This window comes from Canis lupus, chromosome 23 (genome assembly GCF_003254725.2).
Source record: "Canis lupus dingo isolate Sandy chromosome 23, ASM325472v2, whole genome shotgun sequence".
In the NCBI taxonomy this organism is placed as follows: domain Eukaryota; kingdom Metazoa; phylum Chordata; class Mammalia; order Carnivora; family Canidae; genus Canis; species Canis lupus.
Genome location: NC_064265.1, coordinates 31,179,025 through 31,204,424, shown reverse-complemented (window position 1 = coordinate 31,204,424; position 25,400 = coordinate 31,179,025). Strand labels below are relative to the sequence as shown.

General features: G+C 56.8%; 1 protein-coding gene across 2 annotated transcripts; it reads left to right on the top strand.

Annotated features, from left to right (window-relative positions):
- The first annotated feature begins 1,836 nt into the window (after positions 1–1,836).
- Positions 1,837–19,528, top strand: AMOTL2 (angiomotin like 2). 2 transcript variants are annotated; one of them, XM_025448884.3, is made up of 10 exons: positions 1,837–2,024; positions 4,589–5,383; positions 8,043–8,349; positions 9,341–9,485; positions 9,813–9,905; positions 13,688–13,983; positions 14,649–14,950; positions 15,700–15,917; positions 16,695–16,871; positions 17,674–19,528. In XM_025448884.3, exons 2-10 carry the CDS (start codon positions 4,650–4,652, stop codon positions 17,730–17,732), a joined length of 2,331 nt encoding a protein of 776 aa, XP_025304669.1. In that variant the 5' UTR covers positions 1,837–2,024; positions 4,589–4,649; the 3' UTR covers positions 17,733–19,528. The 2 variants fall into 2 exon arrangements, with proteins under 2 accessions (XP_025304669.1, XP_025304668.1); XM_025448883.3 differs by having other exon boundaries at positions 16,692–16,871.
- Positions 19,529–25,400: the final 5,872 nt, after the last annotated feature.

Below are 25,400 nucleotides of genomic sequence, written 5' to 3'. Positions count from 1 at the left end.
AGGAATGACACACTGAACTGTGCGGGTTCTGTGGAGAAAGGCAGGTGGGGACAGGGTTGGTTAAGGGCAGGTGGGGAGAGTGTGTCTGAAAAGATGTGTGCCAGCACAGATGGGCCAGCCTAGTGGAAAAGTGAGGGAGTAAGAGTCCTAAGAGCAGAGGAAAGAACTGCATTCAGATGAAGAACAGCAGGAGCAACAGAGGTAGATACTAGGGGAAGGCCCCTGACTGGCAGGTGCCTACGGGGAAATGACAAAGAGACTGGAACAGAGAGAGCAGATGGAGAGAGGAGGGTTCCCAGGGTCTGTCCAGTCCCTCTGGGGAGCCTGGATTCTGGTGGCACCGGGACGATTTTGAGAATGAAAAACTGGATGAGGGACAGTCCAGGTGGTTCAGTGGTTAGCGTCACCTTCGGCCCAGGGCATGATCCTGGAGACCTGGGATGGAGTCCCACATCGGGCTCCCTGCATGGAGCCTGCTTCTCCCTCTGCCTGTGTCTCTGCCTCTCTCTCTCTCTCTCTCTCTCTCTCTGTGTCTCTCATGAATATATAAATAAAATCTTTAAAAAAAAAAGTAAGTAAGTAAAACTGGATGGAACTGGAGGGTGTTTTGCTGAGTGAAATAAGTCAACCCGAGGACAATCATCATGTGGTTTCACTCATGTGTGGAATATAAGAAATGGTGAAAGGGACCATAAGGGAAGGGAGGCGGGAAACTGAGTGGGGAAAAGTTAGAGAGGGAGACCATGAGGGACTCCTAACTCTGGGAACCAAAGGGTTGCAGAGGGGGAGGTGGGTGAGGAGGCTCGGGTAACTGGATGATGGGCACTAAGGAGGGCATGGGATGAGCACTGAGTGCTATACTATATGTTGGTAAATTGAATTGAATTGAAATTTAAAAAGAGAAAAGAAAAAACTGAGCAGCCATCGGTTACTTGGCTTCATCACTTCTGCTCCGCGTGACCCTGGGGCAAGCTAATTAACCTCCCTGGGCCTTGGTTTCCTCATTTAAAACTCAGGGATGATAACAGAATTCCCTGGGAGGATGACTTGGGAGGACTGCCTGGGATGACGAGGCGAGGAGCGGGTGGTGGCACACCGTGCACCCTGCGTAAATTCGGGGATGCCCATTACTACCTTTTTCCAGAAATGTTGGACAGAGCGCCTGCCCGCGGGTGATTCAAGTAGTTCGGTGGCTCCAATTAACCGGAAGATTCTCAACCCAGATTCACACTTCCTGTGGAGACAGGCCCTAAAAGAGCTGGCAAAGGTGTTTGTAAACAATAACAGGGCAATTCAAGGGTGGCCGCTGGCGGTGAGAGCAGTGGGGGTTCGGAGACTCGAGCCGGACCGAGGTAGAGTCCAAGCAAGCCGGGCGGGTGTGGACATCTTGACAGTCCTCCTCCCCTTGCACACACACACACACACACACACACACACACACACACACACACGGGGCCCCTCTCCCTGCAGCAAAGCCCAGAACCCCTTGGGGACCCGCGACTGCCCATCTCCGGGTGTCGTTTCGCGGATGGGCTGAAGGAGTGGGTGCAAGGTGGAGGTGGGGACGGGTCGGGGGGGGGGGTGGCAATGGCCGAGGGCATGAATCCGTCCCCAGCAGCCCCGGGGGCCCACGGCGGTGGCGTGGGGAGGCCGCGGAGGGAGGCGCCGCGCGTCCCGGGGACCGAGCTCCGGGACCGAGCTCCGGGGCGCGCGGCACCGCCTCCCGGGAGGAAGGCGGGGGCCGGGAGGAGGGCGGGGAGGAGGCGGAGGGCGGCGGAGGGCGGAGGAGGGCGGCGCGCTGCGAGGTTATTTGTGGTTCGCTTTGATCCCGAGGGGGAACCTGAAACTCTCACATTCCTGGCATAGCAGCCGCCTCCGGCGCGGGCCGAGCCTGGAGCTGCGCGCCGGGGCCCGGGCGGCCAGAGCGTCGGCGCCGCCGCCGAGTGCACACCGCCACCGCCGCCGCCACCGAGCCGGGCGAGCCGCGCCGGGCCGACCACGCCGAGCACCCGCGGGCCGCAGCGGTAAGGACGGCCGCCCGGCGCCTCGGGGAGCGCGGCCCGGGAGCCACGGTGCAGCCGGAGCCCCCGCGCAGCCCGCCCTTCCCGGGAGCGGGAGCGGGAGCGGGAGCCGGAGCCCGGCGCGGCGCGGCGAGCGACCCCGGGTGCGGGGCGCCCTTGCGAGGAAGCGCAGAGGCGGCCCGGGGCCGTCCCGAGCTCTGGGCGGCCCGCGGGCCCCCTGGGGCGGGGGGAGGGGGCAGCCTTTGCGGGGAGCGGGGGCTTATGCTTCGGGTCGTGGGCTGGGCAGAGGGGCGCCGCTGCGGGTTCAAGGTGCGGGCCCTGGGGCCGATCCGGTTGGGGGCAGATCACAGGTGTCCTTGCCCCCAACCCGTCCAAGAATTCCTCTTTGTCTTCCTTGGAAAATCCTCTCTGGAGCCTCGGAACGGCTCTCACTTAGAAAGAATGCGGCCGGCCGGCCAGCCCGGTGACGTCAGCGCTGGAGCATTCGGAAAACAAAGAGGGCTCGGGAGGCCGGGAGGGAGGCGGACCCGCGACGCTTAAAGACCTTGCTGGGCCACCGGCCCCCGCCCCCCCCCCCCCCCCCGCGCGCTCCGGGTGCTCGCGGTCGGCCGGGAGCCCGGGCAGGGCGGCATCCCTGCTGCGGTGCACGCCTCCTTAGAGACCCTCGCGTGGGTTCCGTAGGCGAGGCCGAGCCCCGGCGCGAGCCGGAGTGGTTTGCTTACCGGGGAGGGGGCGCTGGTTTTCAGGAAGCCGGGGTGCGCCGGTGCAGCGAAGGTGCATGGCCGGGTCGCGGTCACAGATTTTAGTAACGGCTCAGCCGAAAGAATGTGCATCTGAGGGGTCTGACGGGGACAAACGCGGCACAGGGGCCCCGGAGGTGCTCCCGGCTCCCAGGCTCACGGCTGCGGGGGGGACACGAGGAGCCCGTCCCGAAAGCTCTGCACGCCACCCCCCCCCTTCTCCCCACCCCGCTCCCCACCGTCATTCTCGGCTGGAGAGTCAGCCCAGACTGATTACTTTAGGAAATGCCCCGCGGAGGAAACTCTAGGGCGAATTGATTGCAGTTTGTTTTGCCTCTGGTAACTCTGGAGTCTTGCATCTCCACGCCTCCGGGGTGTAGGGAGAGGGGGCGGCCGATTGGGTGCCAAGAAGGATGGGCACAGAGATGCCTTCCAGACTCCTCTCCCTCTCCTCATTTCTGGGCAGCCTGGAGGGAGGAGTAGATTGGCACTGGCTGCTCTGCCAACCTACCAAACCTTAAAGGCAGCAGGGCAATGGGGCTAGTTTTGTGGCCGAGAAGGGACCACATTCTTCCCACTGACCTCCCCCCATACATAAGACCTGTGGGGATAGGGGTTTTGTTTGGTTTTCCCTGAATCTAGTTAGGAGTTTTGTGTGGGAGGAGGCTGTGGAAGGAAGCTGGGTGAGGCAGGCAGCCTCGGGACATGAGCCACTGAGAGCCCAAGCTCAGAGGGCAATACCTTCCTCAGGAGATACTCCCTGCTCTTGAAGCTTCCAGCAGCCCATCCCCACCCCAGACTCCGGTCCCTGCAACCAAGAGCTTCTCCCTCGCTCCCCTACTCCTCCAGTTAGCTCAGATAAGTGTTACCAATGGCAAAATGCTGAGTGCCCACCCTCTATGTGGCAGAGGGCCATCGGGGTCTTTTCCAAGTAGCAAGTGTACGTGTGTAGGAGGGACAGTCCTAAAGTCAAAGACACGGTGCCGCCCTTTGTTTTTCCTGGAGCACCCATGCAGTTGCTGTCAGCACACAGACTATGACTGACCCACAAACCTTGGCGGGTGGCATCTTTTTCACCTCATTTCACAAAACCATCGTCCTGTTGTAGCTTCTCCTTTGATCCCTTATTATTTGCCAAACCCGATGCATTTTTGTCCTTCCTGTTCACCTTGCAGAGTGACCGTCAAGGTCATCCCGTGACAGAGAGGGCCCAGCATGGTAAAGGTGGTAGAGGGTGGTGAGTTACCCGTGCCAAGCCTAGGGCTCAGGCATGCTACATTCTAGAGGGAGCTAGGGGCTGTCTGCCTAGGGCTTCTACTAGGCTGGACTCCTTCTTTATCACCTGCCAATGAACTGGGGCCCTGTCTACCCCTAGACTGGCCTGCTCAGTGGTTGTAGCTGAACTACTCCTGCCCTGGAGTCTCTCCTCAGCCTTTTCACTGGGAAGCTGACTGCAGAGGCTGGGTGATGGATTACCTTGGAGGTTACTGGTGGCTTTCTTTAGTAAGTCTCCGTGAATATGACTGTAACGGTGGCCCTCTGCCAAGGATTTACAGTGCACCAGCACTCAGCAGCCATCGCCTTATTTAATTTTCACCTCCATGAGGCAAGCGTTATTCCGATGGAATAACTGAGGCTCATGGGTTAGGTCATTTGCCTTAATCAGTAGGTGGCAGCACTGGCAATTGAACCCAGGCTTGTGTGACCTCCCCCCCCCCCATAGCCTTACTCTTCACCATTATGCTTTGGACCACACTGTAACGGAAAGCACCCCCTGCCCTCTTTCCCCTGTGCTCCCACTAATTGCTCTTCTTTCCCTCCTCCCAGGTGCCCTGGGGCCAGGTGCCACCGGCCATTGTCCAGGCAGCTGTGTACAAGGCAAGGAAGCATGAGGACGCTAGAAGACTCCTCCGGGACGGTCCTGCACCGCCTCATCCAGGAGCAGCTGCGCTATGGCAACCTGACGGAGACTCGCACGCTGCTGGCCATCCAACAGCAGGCCCTGCGGGGTGGGGCTGGGGCTGGGGGCACAGGGAGCCCCCAAGCCTCTGCAGAGATCTTGGCACCTGAGGACACTCAGGTGCTGCAGCAAGCCACCAGGCAGGAACCCCAGGGCCAGGAGCACCAGGGCGGTGAGAGCCACCTGGCAGAGAACACCCTCTACCGGCTGTGTCCACAGCCCGGCAAGGGTGAGGAGCTGCCCACCTACGAAGAGGCTAAAGCCCACTCCCAGTACTATGCGGCTCAGCAGGCGGGGCCCCGGCCACATGTGGGGGACCGGGATCCCCGAGGGGCCCCAGGAGGCCATCGGAGCCAGGATGAGGCCCTGCGAGAGCTGAGGCACGGGCATGTGCGCTCCCTGAGTGAACGGCTCCTGCAGCTGTCCCTGGAGAGGAACGGGGCCCGGGCCCCCAGCCACATGAGCTCCTCCCACAGCTTCCCGCAGCTGGCCCGCAATCAGCAGGGCCCCGCACCCAGGGGCCCACCTGCCGAGGGCCCAGAGCCCCGCGGACCGCCGCCTCAGTACCCACACGTTGTGCTAGCTCACGAGACCGCCACTGCTGTCACCGACCCGCGGTACCGCACCCGCGGGAGCCCACACTTCCAGCATGCTGAAGTCAGGTAACTGCCCGCCCTGCTCTTTCAAGCTCTTGACTTTCTTCTGGTATCGTTCTCCCCTGGGGTGGAGAGCCTGCAGACACCCTGTGTCGGGGCTGGCAGGCCCCAGAGGAAGGCTGTTGAGACCCCCTCCCTGTCCCGAGAGGGAGGGGCTCAGGCCTGATGTAGAGGAGGACTTAGCCAGGGTCACGTGAGAACTTAGTGGGACCTTTTGCTTTAATTTGGAGATGGATGCCATTGTGTGCTTAGCTGTAGCAGTCAAGTAACTAGGGTTCCCGGGGGTACCGCTTACAGCAGGGGGTTAAAGGTTAGGTTTTCGAAAGAACTTGCTAAAGACAAGGGTTGGGAATCCTTGCCAAACGGTTTCCAAGCTGAGTTGGCAGGACATGGGACCTCCTTCTCTGGAGACCTTTAAGACCAACGGGACAGTCTGCCTTCTGTGATGAGTGGGAGGCATTCCTAACTGGAGGCAGGAAGGACCAGATGGCCTCCTCCGAGACCTCTCCCTGGCCTACACCAGGGCAGGAGCCACCCTCCTACTACTCTGCGTTTCCTTTCACGTTTTCCCTGTGCTCCAGGTGGCTGGAGCTCCTATCAGGAGAGGACTTGGGGTCCTGGCAAGCCCCTTTCTGTGGAGCCTTGGAAAGGGCTGCTGGGGAATGTGGACTTTGAACCTGAGTGTGAAGGGAAGCCTTTAGAGGATGGGATTTGGCTCACCTCTTTAAAAAGGTCCCCCCGGGAAGCACGTAGAGAGAATGGATTCTAAGGGCAAAGGGTGCAAGGAGGGGACAGAAACCCCGGATAGTTTGCAGAAATACTGGTTCCTAGAAATGAGGCTCTGCCCCTGGCTTCTCACTCGGCCCGGCCCCTTCCGAGAAGCAGGGACACCGATCATTTCACACACCGCACCTCCCCCCGGGCTGGCCCAGGAAACCCCACCAGAGGGGCCTGCGGAGTTGCAGACTCCTTTCCTTGGGAGCTCAAGGCCGAAGTCTGGTCCTCTTCATGCTTGCTGAGTCTTCATTTAGTCACCCGCTTTCCCACCATTTGGCCTTTTCCTGGGATAGATGCCTTTCCTTGCTCTCGAGAAATGAGTGACGCCATGGTGTTGGCATGGGGGAACCAGAGGACGGGGCCTTGTGGGTTTTCTCCATCCTCCACCGCTCGTGCCCCCCACCTTATCTCCTCTCTCAGGGCTTGGTCAGGGAGAGTTTCGGAAGCTGAGTCGCGGGTTTCTTCTTTTGGAGCAGCCTTATTGAACCCTGTCAGGAAAAGATAATATCGTGGAAAGGAAGTAGACCACAGGAGAACAAAACAGGGAGGGCGGGGGAGGAGCAGGACAGGGAAGGGAGAGCAAGTGTGAAAGGAAAGGAGACTCTATTCTTTCTCAGAGCTAAGTCATCCCCCAAGAATGCCAGTTGTGTCTGCCTGGCCCGGTGCAGGGGGGAGAAAGTTCGTGAAGCAACCCTGAGAATGCCACATTTAGCAGTGCACCGAGAGCTTGCACATTCCAGTGGGGACCCTCTGCTCAGCCCTCACTGGAAGCTCTGCCTTAGGCAATAAGACAAATAGATCTGCCCAGCCTTTCCTTTCAGCTGGTCACACAAGGATTGTTCATTGGGAACTTGGGGCGAGACTTTTCTTTTAGCCCAGGGTCCTAAGGGGAGCAGGGGAGAGGAGGCTGTGAGGGGGATGGAGGGCCTGAATGCTGAGGTGATGGACCTACAAGTGGAATTCAACTCTCATGAAGCTTCTGGAAAGCTCCTGGCGTAACTGAGGCAGTTTGTTCTTTCACACTCGGAGTCACAAGACCCCGGAAAGGCCGTGTGACCAGCCTTGACACCCATGCCTCTTGCTCTTTGCTCCTTCCCTTAATGGGGCTGAGGGTGACATTACAGCACTGCTAGAGGCCAGTGGAACATTGTCCCTCCACTCAGGCTATTGCAGTGGTCCAGAGGTGGCCCCTACACCTAAGAAAATCCAGTGTGTGGGCCACGTTTACTCTTTAAGCAGACAGTATGTTGCAGTTACCACTAGGAGAGGTAGAAGATGGACCACCATTGTGGGAGCACGCGCTGTAGGCCCAGCATCCCATCAGGCCCTGTGTAGGCCTGGCCAGCCCCTCGAGGCTGGAAACACTCATCCTCATGATTTAGCAGAGCCTGCACCATGGGGATTTGAATTCCTATTTTGTCAGACTTTGGAGCTCAGACCCTTATGCCAATATCTATCTACACTCTGCCCTGAGCCACGGGGATTCACAAAAATGTTTCTGCAACGGGTGACGAGACCCAAAATAGGGAGTAGAAAATGTGAGTGTGCTACACTGGCAAATACTAGCAGAAGAGGCTTATAACAGACGCAGGAAGTGGCCCAGAGTCCTGGAAGGCTGTGTACAAGGTCCAGGACTACTCAGGCTGATCCCCAAGGCCTTGGCCACAGTGAGGCTGGACATGAAACAAGCATCCTGATGTTAACCCCCACTAGCCCCACTCCCTTGGCCCTTCAGGGTCTCGGATAGAGCCTTCCCCACTGGACACTGCCTCCTGTTGTGTGGAGACTTGCCAGTATGCCAGGAGGGCTGGGCCCACCCAAGGCTGCTCAGGGGTGGGAGCCACAAGGGCCTGCATAGTCTCTGAGCACCATCTCTTCTGTTCCCCAGGATCCTGCAGGCCCAAGTGCCCCCTGTGTTTCTCCAGCAGCAACAGCAGTACCAGTACTTACAGCAGCCCCAGGAGCACCCCCTGCCACCACACCCAGCTGTTCTTAGCCATGGCCCCCTAGGCGCCCTCAGCCCACCTGAGGTGGAGGGGCCGGCTAGCACCCAGACCTCCTCGGCCCCCTCTGGCAGTGCCCACCTGGCCCAGATGGAGACTCTGCTGAGGGAGAATGCCAGGCTTCAGAGGGACAATGAGAGGCTGCAGAGGGAGCTGGAGAGCTCAGCGGAGAAGGCTGGCCGCATCGAGAAGGTAGGCCCTGCTGGGGCCTCAGAGGGCGGGGGCCTGCTCTCTACCCCCATATCCTTTCTCCTCCCTCCCTCACTGACTCTAGACAGCTGGGGAGCAGCCTCAAGGCCAGCAGAGCAGGCCTGGAGTGTGAGCAGTTGCTGGCCAGTGGTGATTAGAAAGAGCCCATTCACCAGCTCGCTGCACACCCTTCCCCTGCACACACCCCCTCCTGTGGACACCTCCCACAGAGAGCCCTTTGTGTCCCGCACACAACAGCAAGTCTGTTCTGGGCCAGCCCTGGCCAGAAAGAAAGCCCCTCCTCTTGGAAAAAACGAGCTACTTATTGGAATCACAGGCCAGCTCGGAGCACGTGCGGAACCTGCCAGCAGCCAAGTGGGAGGGGCAGCTGGGGCCAGGCTGGCCCTCTGCGGTACACGGGGATGGCCAGAGGAGGAAACGCTCCAGAGAGGAGGCAGCTCAGCCCAGGGGCCAGCACCCTGTTCTTTAGAGGAGGTTTGCCAGCTGTGCGTTCAGTTCTGACAGGTGGCCTCGGGCCTCCTATGGCTGTCCTGTGGTTTGAGCTCTTCTGGCCCCTAGAACGTGGCTGGAGTCTTTTTGTGCCCACTCCTGGCCCACAGTGCTCAGATTCTCAGTAGAAACTGGACAAAAGTAAAATGCTGCTTTCTGGACATTGGGTGCGGGAAAGCTATGCTTGGTCAGTCAGAGGCAGCCCCTTCCAGGGTACCTGGCCCTGGGTTCACTCAGCACTGGGGCCCTGGCACAATTGAGGGGACCCCTGCTTGCTGGTTCTAGCATCTGATTCAAATCTGGAGGCCACAAGCTTCTGACCGTCCCACTCTAACCACTTGGATTTTTTGCTGTTGCCTTTTATCCTGTCCTCTCTCATCCTTTCTGATGGAGAGTCAGAGAGCAGCCTGGGCCTGTGGAGGGGACCCTGAGGCCACACAGGGATCTCTCCCCTTCCTTCAGCTCTCCTGTCTGCTTCTTGCAGCTGGAAGGTGAAATCCAGCGGCTCTCTGAGGCCCACGAGAGCCTAATGAGAGCCTCTTCCAAGCGGGAGGCCCTGGAAAAGACCATGAGGAACAAAATGGATAGTGAAATGAGGAGGCTGCAGGACTTCAACAGGGATCTGAGAGGTGAGAGAGGTCGCCCGAGGTGAGGGGGTGGTGAGCACCTGCGGAAGGCTTGAAAAGAGAAGTTGTGTAAATTGACTCAAAGGGGGCCAGGCTGAAACTCCTTGGGGGCCGCCTTGACAGGGGGCATGCTTGTCTCTGTGCTACCCCTTGGGGCCACCCATGGGACCTCCTCACCTTTGTGGCCCAGAGTGCTCCCTCCTCCTTAGGCCCTGAGCACACCCAGGGCTTCCCTATCAGCCCATCCCCGGTTTAGACGGTGCAACCCCACAGGCGGGCACCTGATACTCAAATATTTTTTCTTAAAACATTTTTCCTTCATTTAAACAGAGAGATTGGAATCTGCGAACCGCCGCTTGGCAAGCAAGACACAGGAGGCCCAGGCAGGCAGTCAGGACATGGTGGCCAAGCTGCTTGCTCAGAGTGAGTAGGGCTCACGCTCAGATGCCCATACAGTTATGTGGGTGGTGACACTGGGACGGTGACTTTGGACGTGGAGGATCGGCCCTCCGGCCTGTCAAAGCAGTGCTTCGAGCCCGGGATTACTGAATGCCTACTATGCACTGGACTGTCCTGCTGGGAGGGGTGGCTTCCAAGGAACAAGATCTGGTTCTCTCTTATTGGCGAGGTCAGTGGCTACAAGAGGGACAGCCGGGGCGCAGTGATTTGCTGAGCTGTGGTGCTGTTTCAGTACCGTCTCCTTCGGAGCTAGAGGGGCAGTGGGCAGTGGCGGAGTCCAGATAGCCCTGGAGGCAAGTGGGAGCAGAGAGAAGGAATATTGAGTTCTCTCAGGGAGTCCTAGGCAGCAGAAAGGTTAGGGGTGCCTGATTGGAATGTGAGAAACTGGGGTGCCTGATTGGAATGTGAGAAACTGAGCCATAACCGGTGGCCAGGTACCCGCAGACAACCAAAACTGGATTCCTGGAGCTTAACCAGCAGTCTGAAGAAGGAGTTTGGGGAACTCCTCTTACACGGGTGGTGGAAGTCTTCTGAAAGAGAGTGGGTGAATTCACTGTTGACTAGTCTAGTCAGTCAGTCAGTCATTTGTTCATTAGCAGAACTACGCTAAGTCCCCTTCTGGGCATTGGGCAGAGGGTGGGAGCAGGCCCGGGGGCGGGGGATGTACCAGGGTAGGAAGGTCAAGCTTGAGAAAGGAGCAGGGTCTTCTCACCACAGATTCAAGGGAACCAAGGCGTCCCTGGCCTTGGAGACTAGTGACTGGGAAGTCCCCACTGGCCTGAGAGAGAGGCTCTGTGGGGAAGGCAGGGGCGGAGAGGTGCCCACAGGTGAAGCAGCGCAATGGCTCAGCTCAGGTGGAGGTGGAGGTGGAGGTCCATGGAGTGGTACCCTAGGAAGGCCGAGCTCAGCAGCAGGAAGGAGCTCTAGCACAGCTGGGCGGGCAGTGAGCAGTGAGTACGTGCTGTTGTGGCCTTGGGGAGTTTGCAGACAAATGGAATAGGGGTGGCTCGAGTCCTGGTGAGGCTGGCTTTGAGGAAACCTACTGTGTGTGAGGGGCCTGGATAGTAGGGGGTATCTAGAAGGTGGGGGTGGGGGGGGCAGCTTGAGGACTGAGCTCTGGCAGGCAGCACCTCCTTCCTAAAGGATGGAGCCTGGAACCCGACACCTAAGGGATGGGGTGGGGGTTGGGCAGGAGGTGGTGGCCATGACTTGGGGTCCCAGGAGGGAGGTGATGGTAGAGGGGCAGGACCACAAGGGGGCTGGAGCCCTTGGGAGTCTGGGGGTGGAGGGGTGAGTCGCTGGCGGGGTGCAGAGTGGGGGCGCCTGCAGAGGAGGGGAGGCCTTGGGGGCGCGGCGCTGCGGCAAAGGGAAGTGGCCAGGCAGGTTTCTGGGGTGGGGGAGGCGTTTCCGCTCCCGGGGAGCGCGCCGGCTGCTGGGCTCCTCGCTGGAGCCACTAATCTGGCAGCCGCGGGTGACCTGGATGCCGGGCATTCCGGAGCCCCGGGCTGTTCCGCGCCCCCCGCCCCCCGCGCCCCGCCGCCGCCCGAGCCACTGGGACAAAGGGACGGCCGAGCCGGGGGCTTACTCCGAGGCGCCAGGCCGACCCCCCCACCCCCAGCTCGCCTCCCCAGCGGACCAGACTGGCCCCTGGTTTCACCCTGGAGCCCGCGGATGGCCCGGGCCGCAGAAGCTGCGGGAAACAGAAGGCGGGGTGCGCCCCACTCCTCTCTGCAGGGGCTGAGGAAAGCCAAGCAGCTCTTCCTTGTTCCTTAATACCCGCGGAGAAAAAAAACACAAAAGTCCCAGGGAAAAAAATGTCTCTAGTTGACCTCACTTTTTTTTTTCTGGAAGTAACAGTAGTAGGAAGCGGGAGCACTGTGCCCCGAGCCACCTGCTTTTGGCACAGACTCCCAGCTTTGGCTGCTCCGGTCTGGCCCTGGCCTCCCTGAGACCTAGCTCTCCTAGCTCCCTATCCTTCTAGCTCCCTATCCTTCTAGCTCCCTATCCTTCTTGAGCAGTTTCTTCTTGCCTGAGCCTCGGGTCTCGGGCCAGACGATGGGGCAGTCGTGCTGAGACTGGGAGGAGAGGCCGCGGCTGCCTGCAAGCTCTGTAAGCTTTGGGTTCTGTGAGCACATACAGGACGGGGTCCTTGTCTCTAGGCCCAAATCCCCAGTCTACTCTGTCTGCCTGCCCCTCCACCGTGCTGCTCATGAGATGCGGTCAGCCCACTCTGGATGCCTCAATTTCAATATTATTGAGCTTCCTCATCTTTTCACTCCACACTAAAGGAGAAGGCCACCCTAGGCCCAGATTTCCAAATCCGGAAAAACCCAAATTGAGCCAGAGCTGACCTAAGTGCCCTGTGCCCTCTTGCCTCCAGGAATCCATGAATCCTCCCTTTGCCTACGCAGGTCCCAAGGCTTCATTCTTTCATTCCAGAACCTGTATTGTTCAATACAATAGGTACTTAGCTACATGTGGCCCAAATATTAAAATTATTAAAATTAAGTAAAATGAAAAATCTGGTTCCTTCCTCACACTTGCCATATTGCAAGTGGTCAATAGCCACGAGAACATAGTGGCTGCTGCACAGGTTGGCACATATAGAACAATTTTATTACAGCAGAAAATCCCACGGTACTGTGATAGTGCTGCTCTAGAGACAGTGCCTTTGAGTTCATTGGGCAGGCCCTAGAGCCCACCCCCTTCTGCCCTCCAGTAAGGCAGGCAGCTGACACCCTCCTTGGGGGGCCAGGCTGGACTCCCAAAGGGCAGGTGCATGGGAGGTGGATTTACACCCAGAGCATCAGCTGGAGGACTGCATGGCCTGGCTTGGGCCTTGCTTGGCTCCACAATGTAAAGTGAGTCTCTGAGCAGAATTTTCTGGGGAGCAAAAAAGATGATTTGGAAGTCAGGAGAGCTAGGACCTTAGACACAAATCTTTGGACCATAGTCATTTTCATTATGCCACAGATTTTGCATTTCTTTATAAGCCTGGTTGTCTACATTGCAGTGGTCCTCCAGACCAGGGGAGAAAATGTAGCACTATGTTGGGAGGCCCTGGATCCACAGAATGAGTCCTGGAGCCCACTTTGAGAGGACTCTGGGTGGGGGGGCCAGGCTGGTCCTCTGGAGGCCAGGCTGACATGGGTCCCCACTTTAGCAGCACCATTCACCTTTATTTCTTCCCCAATATGTTGGGGATCACATATCCTCCCTCAAGGGGCTGTTGTTGAAGGCTTCAATGGAATAAGATGTGTAAGTGCCTGGCTCATGCTGAGGCCAATGATGCTTTTTTTCTCCCTTCTTCATTTGTTCTCTTACTTCAATGAAGGTCATGAGCCTTCTCATGTGTCATGAGTTCCTATCACAGTTCCCATCTGGCCAGTCTCTAGCCTCATCATGAGGCTCCAGGAAAATTGTGAATGTGTTTTGAAAATGGTGCCACTTGGCACAAGTAGACAGTGTTTCGGGGCTGTCCTCGTCCCCGCAGAGAGGCAGTGTAGCCCGCTTATTACCGCAAGGGCCCAGGTCCAGTGCTGCCATTTATTTGTGACTTAACCTGTTCCTCCTCTGTAAGGTGGCAATGGTAATAACAGTGCCTAACTCCGGATTGTGGAGAGGGTAGGATGTAGTCGAGCTCATCCAGCCATCAGTGCGGAGCCCAGCCTGTGGTAGGCGCTCAGTGGGACCAGTTAGGGTGGTTGCTGTCCCTGACTGAGCCCCCCTCTACCTCCCCACCGCAGGCTACGAGCAGCAGCAGGAGCAGGAGAAGCTGGAGAGGGAGATGGCCCTGCTGCGCGGTGCCATCGAGGACCAGCGGAGGCGTGCGGAGCTGCTGGAGCAGGCTCTGAGCAACGCACAGGGCCGGGCTGCGCGAGCCGAGGAGGAGCTGCGCAAGAAGCAGGCCTACGTGGAGAAGGTGGAGCGGCTGCAGCAAGCCCTCGGGCAGCTGCAGGCTGCCTGTGAGAAGCGGGAGCTGCTGGAGCTACGTCTGCGGACGCGCCTGGAGCAGGAACTCAAGGCCCTGCGTGCACAGCAGGTGAGCTCAGAGACCTGTGGAGGACCCCTTGGAAAGCCAGAGTGATCGGTGTTCCAGCCTTGCCTCTTGGCTGGGTGCCAGCCTTGGGGACTCAAGACCTGGGCTTCGGTCCTCAGCAGCAGGGGTTGGCATCCTTCGTCTCTAGAGAAAGTAGCTCAGGAGCCTTGATGTAGAAGACTAGCTAGCTCTTACCTGTCTCCCCAGGATGGAGAGACGGTCACCCAGATCCGAGTCTTTATCCTCACTTTGGGCCCCGTTAATAACTCTAGTGTTTACAAACCAGAGAAGTTCTGTCTCCACGCCCAACCTTACTCTCCCCACGGAGGTAGAGTGACCAAATGCCCTGGGCTGCCCAGGTGGGTCCTAGTTTACACCTAGTTGTCATAGTGTAATTATGAAGAGCACCCCTTTCCCAGTCTGAAAGATACTTAATCGGGTCCCCTATGAAAGGCAGGCCTGATCTTCCCTACGCTCTTGGCAACAGGGGTGTGGGAAACCACAGCACCTGCTTCATCTTTGGTAGTAGCGGGTCATGGGGGCAGGTGTGCTGGGAATGGCCGAACAAGCCCCCGTGCATAAGTGAGAGTCCTCGCGTGGGGTGAGGACCAGTGGCGGCCACACCCCAACCCCTGCCCTTGATCACAGTGGTGGTCCCTTCTCCGCAGAGACAGGCGGGCACCCCCACTGGTGCCAGTGGTGGATCCCCGGAGCTCAGTGCCCTGCGGCTGTCAGAGCAACTGCGGGAGAAAGAGGAGCAAATCCTGGCGCTGGAGGCTGATATGACCAAGTGGGAGCAGAAGTATCTGGAGGAACGTGCCATGAGGCAGTTTGCCATGGACGCAGCGGCCACGGCCGCCGCCCAGCGTGACACCACTCTCATCCGACACTCGCCCCAGCCTTCGCCCAGCAGCAGTTTCAATGAGGGTCTGCTCACCGGCGGCCACAGGCATCAGGAAATGGAAAGCAGGTTGGGCATTGGCATCGCAGGCCACCTGCGGTGGGTTGGGGGTGGCACTGTCCGATCCCTGCCATGCTTAATCCCTGATAAACCCCCTGTCTCCACTAGTCCTTCATGCTTCTGGGCTGGTTTCCTGGGTGTTTGGCACACCAGACGCCACGCACATGTTCTTTCCCAGACTCCTTGGTCTGCGGAGGACCTTGGCTGTGGAGGTGCTGGATGCCACCTGGCCTCTACTTGCTGCCCCCTACCCCCAGTAAATCAGAGAGTAAGACTTTCCAACTGAGTCCACACCAGGCACCACCCCAGAAGGCATATGGACTGGTCCCTCACTTGGGGATAGCTGGTGTTTTCTGTCCAAAAACAATCTCAGAGGCCCCACAAGATTTCTCTTGACCTATGTCTAACTCAAAAGCACAAGCACATCAACCGAGCCCATTGGACGATCAGCCGCTCTGGGGTATTGCCCCACGGAGCAAGGGTTGTGCCATTGCTATCATCAGATGAATCTAACCCACTCTTGACCTCCCTTTATTGGCAAAAAAGGGCCCAGGGCCTCATGCAGTGGTAGTTTTCAGGCCTTCAAATTACAGAATAGTGAGGACATTTCTGAAGGCCCCCTCCTGGCCCCTGCTATAAGGGCAAGAGAGTACAGCCTCGGCGGGGAGGGCTTTCCCTCCAGCCTTCATGAGGTGGGGAGGGTGGAGGCCACTGGATTTGCTCGTCTGACCACGTGAGCGTGGCCTGTCGTCCATCAGGTTGAAAGTGCTCCATGCCCAGATCCTGGAGAAGGATGCGGTGATCAAGGTCCTTCAGCAGCGCTCCAGGAAAGACCCGGGCAAGGCCACCCAGGGCTCCCTGAGGCCCGCCAAGTCTGTACCATCTGTCTTCGTGGCTGCCGCAGCAGGCACCCAGGGCTGGCAAAGTCTTTCCTCTAGTGAGCGACCAGCGGATGCCCCTGCCCGGCTGGCTACAGGTGAGAGGAGGCGGATGGGAGGTGCAGGTAGAGGGCTGGGTTGCCCTCAGGCCTTTGCTCGAAGGAGTGAGGCTCGGAGGAGCCAGGGCTTCCTGACCTTGTGCCCAAGGGAGCCAGCTTACACTGTGGCTCCAGTGACCTTGCAGCCCACAGCAGTCCTGCCGGTGTGAAGGGGCACGCGTAGTCCCCGTCCCCGACCCCGTCTCCGTCTCCGTGCATTCTATCACCCTGGATCCCAGCCGCTTGCCATCTAAGCAAAAATAGAGCTTCCTGTGCAGATGTACCTTCCAGGCAAGCTCCTCTGCTCCTCTGAGCAGTTCTAAGATTTAATCCGCAAAGAAAGGTCCTGCCACTGAAAAAGTTTGGAAACCAATCTAACCTGATAGTCCTTGGTATCTGGAAACAGGAGTACTTAATCTTTAAAAAAAAAAAAAGATTTATTTATTTATTTGTTTGTTTGTGATAGACACAGAGAGGGAAAGAGAAAGAGAGGCAGAGACACAGGAAGAGGGAGAAGCAGGCTCCACGCAGGGAGCCTGACGTGAGACTTGATCCCGGGTCTCCAGGATTGTGCCATGGGCCAAAGGCAGGCGCTAAACCGCTGAGCCACCCAGGGATCCCCTGGAAACAGTACTTAATCTTAACTGAGGTTCTCGCAAATCAAGAGCAACCTGTACCACCTCACATCCCAAACCGGTACAGTTAACGTGATGCGCCCTCCATGGGCTACCATTTGTTTATGAGGCAATAACTATCAACCTCCTGCCTTTCCAGCAGACAGGGCCCCCGAGGAGGAGCCAGTGGCCGCAGCTCCCCTCCCTGCGCATGCCAAACACGGGAGCAGAGATGGGAGCACCCAGACCGATGGTCCCACAGAAGGCGCCTCTGCTTGCCTGGGACTGGATCCCGACAGCCTCCTGGGGTACAGCGGGGGCCAGAGGACAGCCTCGCTGGGTGAGTCCCCCTTCCCCAGACTTCTGTGCGTGGCAGGGCTGCGGGCACGCCGGCGTGTGAGCTGGAGCACCAAGCCCCCTTCGTTCCCAGACCCCTCTGGCTCATGGCGCTCCATGGGGAGCCGTGCACAGTGCTGGACGAGCAGGCTGTGTGGGCCACCTCCGTGTGGACGTGAGGGCCGGTTGGACGCATGACTGGAGAAACTGAAAACCCTGATCACAGACAGATCCTGAGTTCAGAAAGAAAGCACCCGCGTGGGAAGCGCTTTGTCTCCTCTTCCATAGCCTTCCTTACATATTTTATTGCCAATCTAAGCATCTAAGATCAGGGAGCTTGGCGAGTTGGCCGATGGCAATCTCAAGTTAGAGGAGTTTGTTTAAAAAGAGTCCAAGACAGAGATATTTGAGAAGATGCCTTTTAAATGTTTTGCTTCCCTTTCACATTAGCCCTCACATGTGTGTGTGTGCCTGTGCCTCGCCGTCCCAGAAAACCACAGGCACGGAAAGAATGCTGCAGCTTCCCTCCCCCAGGGCTCCACCTCCCTCTGAGCCTCCAACCAGTTTAGAGTTATAAATAAATGTTTCTTCCACGTTGGACCTTGACGGCCTGGGTGGAGAGCTGGGTGGGAGGGAGGCTCTCGGAGCCTTGTGCTTGATTGGCCAGGTTAGGGGCGCCCGGGCACCTGGGCAGCGGAGGGAGGCAGCGCTGGGGAAGAGAGATCCTGTCTTTAAAATGTGCCAGGATTTAAAAGGACAGTCTTGTAACGCTCGCTGGCGTTTGCCTGTGCTCTTGTCTCCTCCAGATTCTGTTGCTGCATCCAGAGTCCAGGACTTGTCGGACATGGTGGAGATACTGATCTGAAGGAAGGAGGTAGTGCTGGGGTACTCCGAACCATTCCCTGTCTCCTCTGCCCTCTGCCCCTCGCGGCCATTCCAGCAGCCCCCCAACGGCTGCTGCCCCGCTCTCCCCAACCGGGCACTCCTTCCCATTGAGCATCTGGTGCCCAGGGCTTAAGAAGGATGCTGCCGGGGTGAGGGGAGCTCTGAGAGCACCTGCACCCAGAAGACCCTCCTCAGCCCCACATCCCTCCTGAGCCCATGCAGAATGAGGATTCCCAGGCTGACTGTTGGGGTAGCGACTGGAAACCCAGAAGGGAGCTGAGCCCTCTCTGGACGCCCCCCTCCCCCCGCAGCTGGCACTCAGGCAGGGAAGGAGGGGATACATTGGTTTGGAAGCCTGATTTCCAAAGATGGCTGCCCATGGACATCAGTAGGAAGTTGGCCGTGCTATTCCCCTGTGGCTCAAGTGTGGTCCCAGCCAACCTTATCTGCTCCTCAGCACCTCACTGCCTCCTTGAGGTCACTGAGACTGGCATCTTTGGGGGACCATTGAGGATGTTAGTCCTACAGAAGCCACAGCCTCACCCCCTCACTTGGAGTGGATAGGGGTTATTTCAGTGGACTAGAATAAGCTGTGCAGTTTGTATATAACCCCCTTCTTGTGGAACAGAAGATTGAAGCGTGAGGCTTCAGATTCGCGCCCTCTCCATTCCCCCGTCCCCGTCACCACGGTTCCTGTAACTGCTGACCAGCCTCCCAGCTCTCTTCCCTTCTCCAGTTCTTTTAATACCGGTTGATCCACACGACTTGGCTGTCTTTCCCTCCACCTTGAGCCCTGTTTTAAATGCCCATGGGACCCTTATCACCAACCTCTTGAAGTGGCTCCACAGCTCCTGTCCCTGGGACATCCTGTCGGTTTGGTTACGAACCCTGAGCCAGATGAAATGAGCCACCACACACAGACATCTGCCATGGGGGGCTTCCCAGCACCACTTCTCTTGAAGGAAACTGGAGAAGTTGCCTTGTTCTCATCAGAGTCTTTGTCCCCACCTGGAGGGATTGGGAGAGGGAGTTATGCTGGTGAGAACTGATCAATGAGCTACAAGATGGGACTCAAATCGTCCTCTGAATGGAGCCCCCATCACAAAATGGCGCCCATGAGGCTGGCTCCTCAAGCTACTGGTGAGCAGCGCCCTGCAGCAGGGCCAGTGCTTTGGAATCAGAGCAGAGCATCCACATGACAGCCTGCCAGCAGCAGTGACTTTGACTTCTGCTCTTAAAGAGTCCCCCAGCTCAGCCCCAGGACTGATTGGTGGGTTTTAGTAGTTTGTCTTGACTGTTTTTTAGTTTTCCTTGAATCTTTGTTTTATCCTTTACTGTTTTTAGGTTCGGTATGTGTTCTCTTATTCCCATGATTCCTCAAGTTTCCTTTTTAAACATTTGCATTTGCTGGACAATTGCATATTTTTTTAAATCCCCCCCCACCCACCCTTCTTTAAAGCTGAAAGATACATTTGGTTCATGTGCATTGTTTACAAAGCAAAAAGAAAAAAAGAAAAAAAGGCAAAAAAATATTGTGAAAGGAAAAAAAAACAACTTAATATATTTTGGATTAATATTTGGTATTTCTTTTAAAGTATTTTTTTGTGCTGTGAACGTTTTCTGCCAAAGACCATGATGTGTGTCTGTATGTTTAAGTTATCGTAAATATTTAAAATGTAAACATGGCTGTTTTGTTATGCCACCCTCTACCAGGACTGCTGCTGCATTCCGCTGGGTATAACAGTATTTTAATAAAAAAAAAAAAAAAAATTTAAATGTGTCTTTGCCCACATGAGAGACTACCCTGGGATAGAAAGAAGAAAAAGAAGGCAGCCCGGGTGCTCTCAGCGATTTAGCGCTGCCTTCGGCCCAGGGCGTGATCCTGGAGACCCAGGATCGAATCCCACATCAGGCTCCCTGCATACAGCCTGCTTCTCCCTCTGCCTCTCTCTCTCTCTCTCTCTCTCTCTGTCTCTCTCTCATGAATAAATAAATAAATAAATCTTTAAAAAAGAAAGAAGAAAAAGAAAGGGTTGAGGATTTGGCGGGCCACCCATGTCATCGTCCCTGAGCGCTCTTGGCTCTGAACTGTACCCTCACTGCCCCCTACCCCATGCTCCCGAGTGCCTTGGTCCTTAAACACTGGCCAGACCATACCCATGAAGGGCAGCTCAGGGTCGCTGCTGTTTCTCTCAGTCTGGGAGGGTCTGGCAGGTGGGCAGCCTCTCCATTTTGCTTTATCCTAGCTGGTTTTATTTGGCCACATGCTGTGCTTATTCCACAGTAGGATTGGCTGTCCAAAGGTAGTTTTATCCTCTCCCCCCCCCCCCCACCCGCAGCTCCACCCAGCACAAGGAGTTCCAGAGCCATCCAAGAGACCAGGCACCGTGCTTGCCCTTGCCTGGATACAAGCAGAGGGTATTCGTGTGTGCGGAACGTTCTGGGGGCCTGCCTCCTACCTTACTATCGTATCCCCACTCTTGCCCTTTGCCTGAGAGAGCATGTCACTCTAATCCATAAGAGAAAACCATTCTCAGTCTCAGTTGTTAATTAGAAGCAAAGTATCTGTCTCCATGAGCCAGTCCGCACAATCAGGTTCCCAGTCAGGACTTAGGCTAGCAGTCAGGCTGACCACGAGGCAGCAGGCCATACAGGCTATGGGCACTTGAGGGGAGCAGTTGCCCCCCCCCATGGCTGTGGGTGAAGTATTTTCAGGGCAGATGTAGGGACTCAGTGGCAATGTTGATGTGTAACCCATGTTTTCCTGAGCCAGCCTACCTGCCCACAAGAAAAGGGAGCAAACAAGAAGAAGAATTGGGACTATCCAAGGACCTTTTTCCAGCAACTTTGCATCACCAACTTTGATGAACCCCAGCACATGGGAAGCTCTCCATGCAGTTTCCCCACCCAACACCGTGCCAATGCAACCATCCCCACCCTGTGGCCACACCAACACCCCAGCCCTCTCCAGCCTGCCTCCCGCCACCTGGGACGCATTGATGCCTGTCTTCCTCTTATTGGGCCCTGGCTTAGGGTTTGCTATGGGGACAGTTTGCAATCTGAGGGTGTCAGCCATGGGGCTCTTGTTCCCACAACTCTTCCCTCAACCATATCAGCCCACAGCTGCATTTGCTAAGATGCCGGTGCCTGTAGAGAGCATTCCAAAGGATGCCCTCCTGTTCTCCTCCACCTGTCCCCAAAAGAGCTTTGGGAGGACAGCCCACAGCTGGGTACAGGAAGCCCTGACAAGAGTGCCATCCCACCCGCAGCACCTTTGGCCAGGGACTCAAAACATCTGTGCCTTTTGTAAGAGCTAGTCTGCTGCGAGTCATTTTAGTATTTTCTTGGCACAGACCAGGAGGGACGAAGAAACCATCATGTGCCCAGTGCATGTGCATACATGTGTATTTGTTTATGTGTCTTTGTACATGTGTGCCTGAGCACGTGTCAGAGAAAAAGATGGGAAGGGCACCAATATCTGCTGGCTAGTGCCATTGTAGGGCAGTGGGACCCTCTAGCCCCAGCATCACCAGTGGGTCTGAGGAGCCATTTCTTCTCAGCAAAAGGATTGAGTAGGCTTCTCAGTGCACTTTGAAATTCAGCCTAACAAAATTCTGGAACTGGTGGAACTGCAGGCTGTGGTGGGGCTGGGCAGGCTCCTGGGGATGAGAGTGTTTGCAGCCCACGTGCCCAGCACTGGTGATGAGGGAGCTTGGGTCCCATGGCTGGCTCTGCTGGGCCCTTTGGAGGCCAAGTTTCTCCAAGAGAGATAGCCCTGCCCTGCCTGCCCTGCCCTCACCAGTGTCTCCACTCACAGGGCTGGGGTGCGGCTCAGAGGGGCCCCACACTGCCTGCCCTAGAGGGCTGGCAGGCCACCTGTCCCAGCCGTCTCTCTCACTTCCCAGTTAATCGTTAACTCTTCCCCTGGCCCGGGCATGTGTCAGGCTCAGAGGGCTTGGCAAAATGTGCCATGATAAGGGGCAGTAAATTGGGGCCCAGTCACCCAGAAATGGCGGAAGCCACTTCACTGCTCCCAAGGACCCCAGCTGGACAGGAAACCTGTTTGCAGTGCCACCGTCTTGTTTCCTACTCCGTGAGGACGCAGCCAGGACACAGTGGTCCCGGAACAGCACTTGCTGCGTGTGACCGACACTTCAAAAGGTGGCCTGGAAACCCTGGCACCAAGCGGTGCCTTCACACACCCACCATGCCTCGATCCAACAAGAGAGAAAAGCACCACGACAACCAGGCTCTCTGCATCCGTTTTATTTTATTTCATTTTATTTTTTTGAGATATAAATCACCTACCATAAAACCCGTCCTTTGAAGGTCTAAAATTCAGCAGTATTTTATATCACAGCATTCATTTTAAACCAGCAGCCAAACACGGGTCATCAGCAAATGTCCCACCAGTGGGCCATATGGACAGAATTAGAAGTGCTATTTGATCTGACGCATTCACACTTGTGGGCTCCTATTTCTCAGGATGACACTTTGACCTTTCTATAGCGGACAGTCTCCTTCCACCTGGCCCAGCCCAGCAGCTCCAGCTCACCCCTCCAGGCTGCAGAGAGGACAGTCTGCTCTGCCCTAGAGCCCTCCACCATCTTACCTCCTCCAGGGCGGAGGTCCCAGCCAAAGATTTGGGAAAGAGGCCTGTGAGGCCTGTGAGCCCTGACCTCTTGCATCCACTGTCTACTCGACGTTCTCCAGAGTCAAGGAGCATTAAGGAGGGATGGGTTTGGGTTTGTGAACCTGACGCTTATATAATAATGGGAACCCTCTCTAAGAGAAAGAATGCAAAATGGCAAATATAAAATTAGGTCTAAGCTTGGAAGGGGCTTTTTCAAGCAAGCATCTTGAGGCAAAAGCTCCATTAACTCCACAGTCCATCTGTATCCAGGCATGGGCATCGTATCTCCCGAAACAGATTCTCTGGGAGGCACCCGTGACTCCAGCTCAACCTTTTCTCTCCCCCATGAGGCTCGGGGCTGGGGATGAATGAAGCTCCAGTTTTTCCCCACCAAGGACAGATAGAGTGGTGCTTCTAGGCACCCACCTTAACCTAACCCTCTCCTCGAGGGCCAACAATGCCCACACAAGGGGACCTGGAGTCCAGCAGGGAGAGAGAGACATCGCCACAGAGCCTGGACAGTAGGGCCGACGAGCTTGCCAAGGACCAGAGCTGTGGCTGGCCCACATCTGCACCCTGCCATCACCTGCCAAGCAATCTCCAGCTCTGAGCCAGAGCTGGCGGTGAGGGAGACATCCGTCAGTTAGTTCTGGGGGTGCCTGGGAGCCACGCCACTCCATGGTGGCCTGACATTCTCTACACATTCCCTCCTCTGAGGGCCTGTCAGCAATCCATTCTGACCTGCCACGTGTCACAGACTGTCCTCAGACAAATACCTCTTGCAAATCCAAAGGCTCCTACCTGGGGCCACATTCCAGGTGGTTGGGCAACAACGTGGACACCTCCCCGCGCAGGTTTACCTCTTCTTGCATGAACGCGGCTGCTTCTCCAGCTCTGGGAGGCCCTGCCCAGGCTCTCCTCTGCAGCCGTTACTTGCTCAACACGATGCGCTGTGGAAATCGTCACAGCATGTTGCATCAGCGGCATAAATGCCAAAATCTCAACCAGAGAGTGACGAACCGCAGCAGCCACAGCCAAGGTTTGCCTTGAGAACTACAGCAACCTTCTTTAGCTTAAAAGAAGAGAGACAGCCCTCCTTCCCAGAGGTTTTTCTCTAAGGTTTGGGTTCTCTGCCTCGATGAGACTGACTTCCCTTTACCCAGTCCTGTGTCTCTGTAAGTAGGGGCCCTCGCCTCACTCCTTTTATCTGTCGCTGTCCCAGATGAGCGCCCAGCATGATGCCAGCCCCCTGGCAGGCACTGCCACACGGTGGTGAATAAAGCACACTATAGGTGTAAACATCTTTATGCTCCCACCCCCGTCTCACCCTCACACCCCGCACTGAGCCCGGCACAGGGGCGATCCTAAGTGTTGGCTGGAAGAGGAGTCTTGGCAAGAACTGCCCCCCGCCCTGTCTCTGTTCCTGGCACCCCATTCCGTCACTTTCCTGTGCACACCGAGAAAAATGGCCCTGAGTCCACTGCTGTCTCCCGGACCTCCAGGCCTTTGCCCGTGATGTCTCTTTTCTCCGGAAAGCCCTCCTCGTCTCTTGTCTCCGTCCTTTGGCCTGTTTAATTTAACACTCTCCCATCAACATCCAGCTGGAGCATCGCTCCCTCCTGGCAGCTTCCCCTCTCCAATTCCCTGATGTTCCCCAGGACCACGGGACAGAGGAGAGGAGATGCAGAGACTGAGCAGACGTTAGCCTAGGGCTCTGCTCGCTTGATCGGGAGCAGGTAGGCTTTTTGATTATAGAGAGGCGACTGCTTGTCCCTGTGTCGGGGTCACAAGTGGCCCTGAACACTGCCCGGACAGTAGCCCCTTTGTATGTTTCAGCTGGGGGGGGGGGGCCCACTCCCCTCCTTCTCGGCCAAACCCCCACCATTCACTGGAGGTACGGGAGGATGAAAGGGACTCTGTGGGTGGAGTCTTGGGGTCAGAGAAGGAGAAGCCGAGCCCCGAGGGCCTGGGCCAAGGTGGAAAGGAGGGGCTGGGCAGGCAGCTGTGGGTGTGTGAGCCCAGAACCGGCCCTGCAGGATGGCTGGCTCCTGAGGCAGGCCCAGCACTGCCAACCACGTGGGCCCCGGGCAGCCCCAGCCGTGGGAACAGCTGGTGGAACCAAACTCCCTCCTCCTCGGAGAGAGCCTCTCCTGCCTGGCTCTGCCAGCACCGGCCTCCCTCCGGGAACAGGCCAGGGCCAGAAGCAGAGGCAGCGTGGAATGCTTTTTATCAGGATGACATTCCCAGCCAGGCCCTGTGGTACTTGAGTCCCAAGAACGACTCACAGGGTTCAGACTAAGAGCACTGTGCTCGCTGCCCGGTCTGGGGGGGGAGGGAGGGGCAGGGAGCACTTGCTGCCTTCCCACCCCGTGTGCAGCTGACATGCTCCCCTTTGCGGAACCCCCTCCCACATTCGCTCACTCGGCAACTATCCATTAAGCACCCACTGTGTGCCAGACACTGTTCTAGGTGCCGAGGAGATCATAAAGCAGACAAAACCCCTGCACTTTGGAACTTGCATTCAAGCAGTGGTGGGGTGGAGGACGACAACTCGGAAACCGAATACATTTTGCAGACCGTGTTAGAACAATGGTTCTTAAAACCGGTGTGGCGGGGCACCTGGGTAGCTCGGTGGCTGAGCATCTGCCTTTGGCTCACATCGTGATCCCGGGGTCCTGGGATCGAGTCCCCCAACGGGCTCCCCACAGGGAGCCTGCTTCTCCCTCTGCCTATGTCTCTGCCTCCCTCTGTGGGTCTCTCATGAATAAATAAATAAAATCTTAAAAAAAAATTGGGACAAAAAGACAGCTTATTTTCTCCTAACTTACATCTGGATTTCTGGGCAATGCAGATTGCCCTAAATTCTGTAGCATCTCTGGATGCCACCGTACCCTAAATGCTTATGCCCTGTTTCTGTGCTCACTTCCTCATGCAGTGCTGGTGCACACTGTGCCAGCAGGTGGTAAGAGCTTTGGGGGAAAGCAGAGAAGGGCAAGAGAGATGAGGAGTTCAAAA

Bases quoted from the DNA above. Each gene is read 5' to 3' on its own strand.
- AMOTL2 (XM_025448883.3), top strand. From the start codon at position 4,650: ATGAGGACGCTAGAAGACTCCTCCGGGACGGTCCTGCACCGCCTCATC. The intron at 8,350-9,340 runs GTAGGCCCTGCT...TGCTTCTTGCAG, and splicing joins AGGCTGGCCGCATCGAGAAG to CTGGAAGGTGAAATCCAGCG. The intron at 15,918-16,691 runs GTGAGAGGAGGC...CTGCCTTTCCAG, and splicing joins CCCTGCCCGGCTGGCTACAG to CAGACAGGGCCCCCGAGGAG.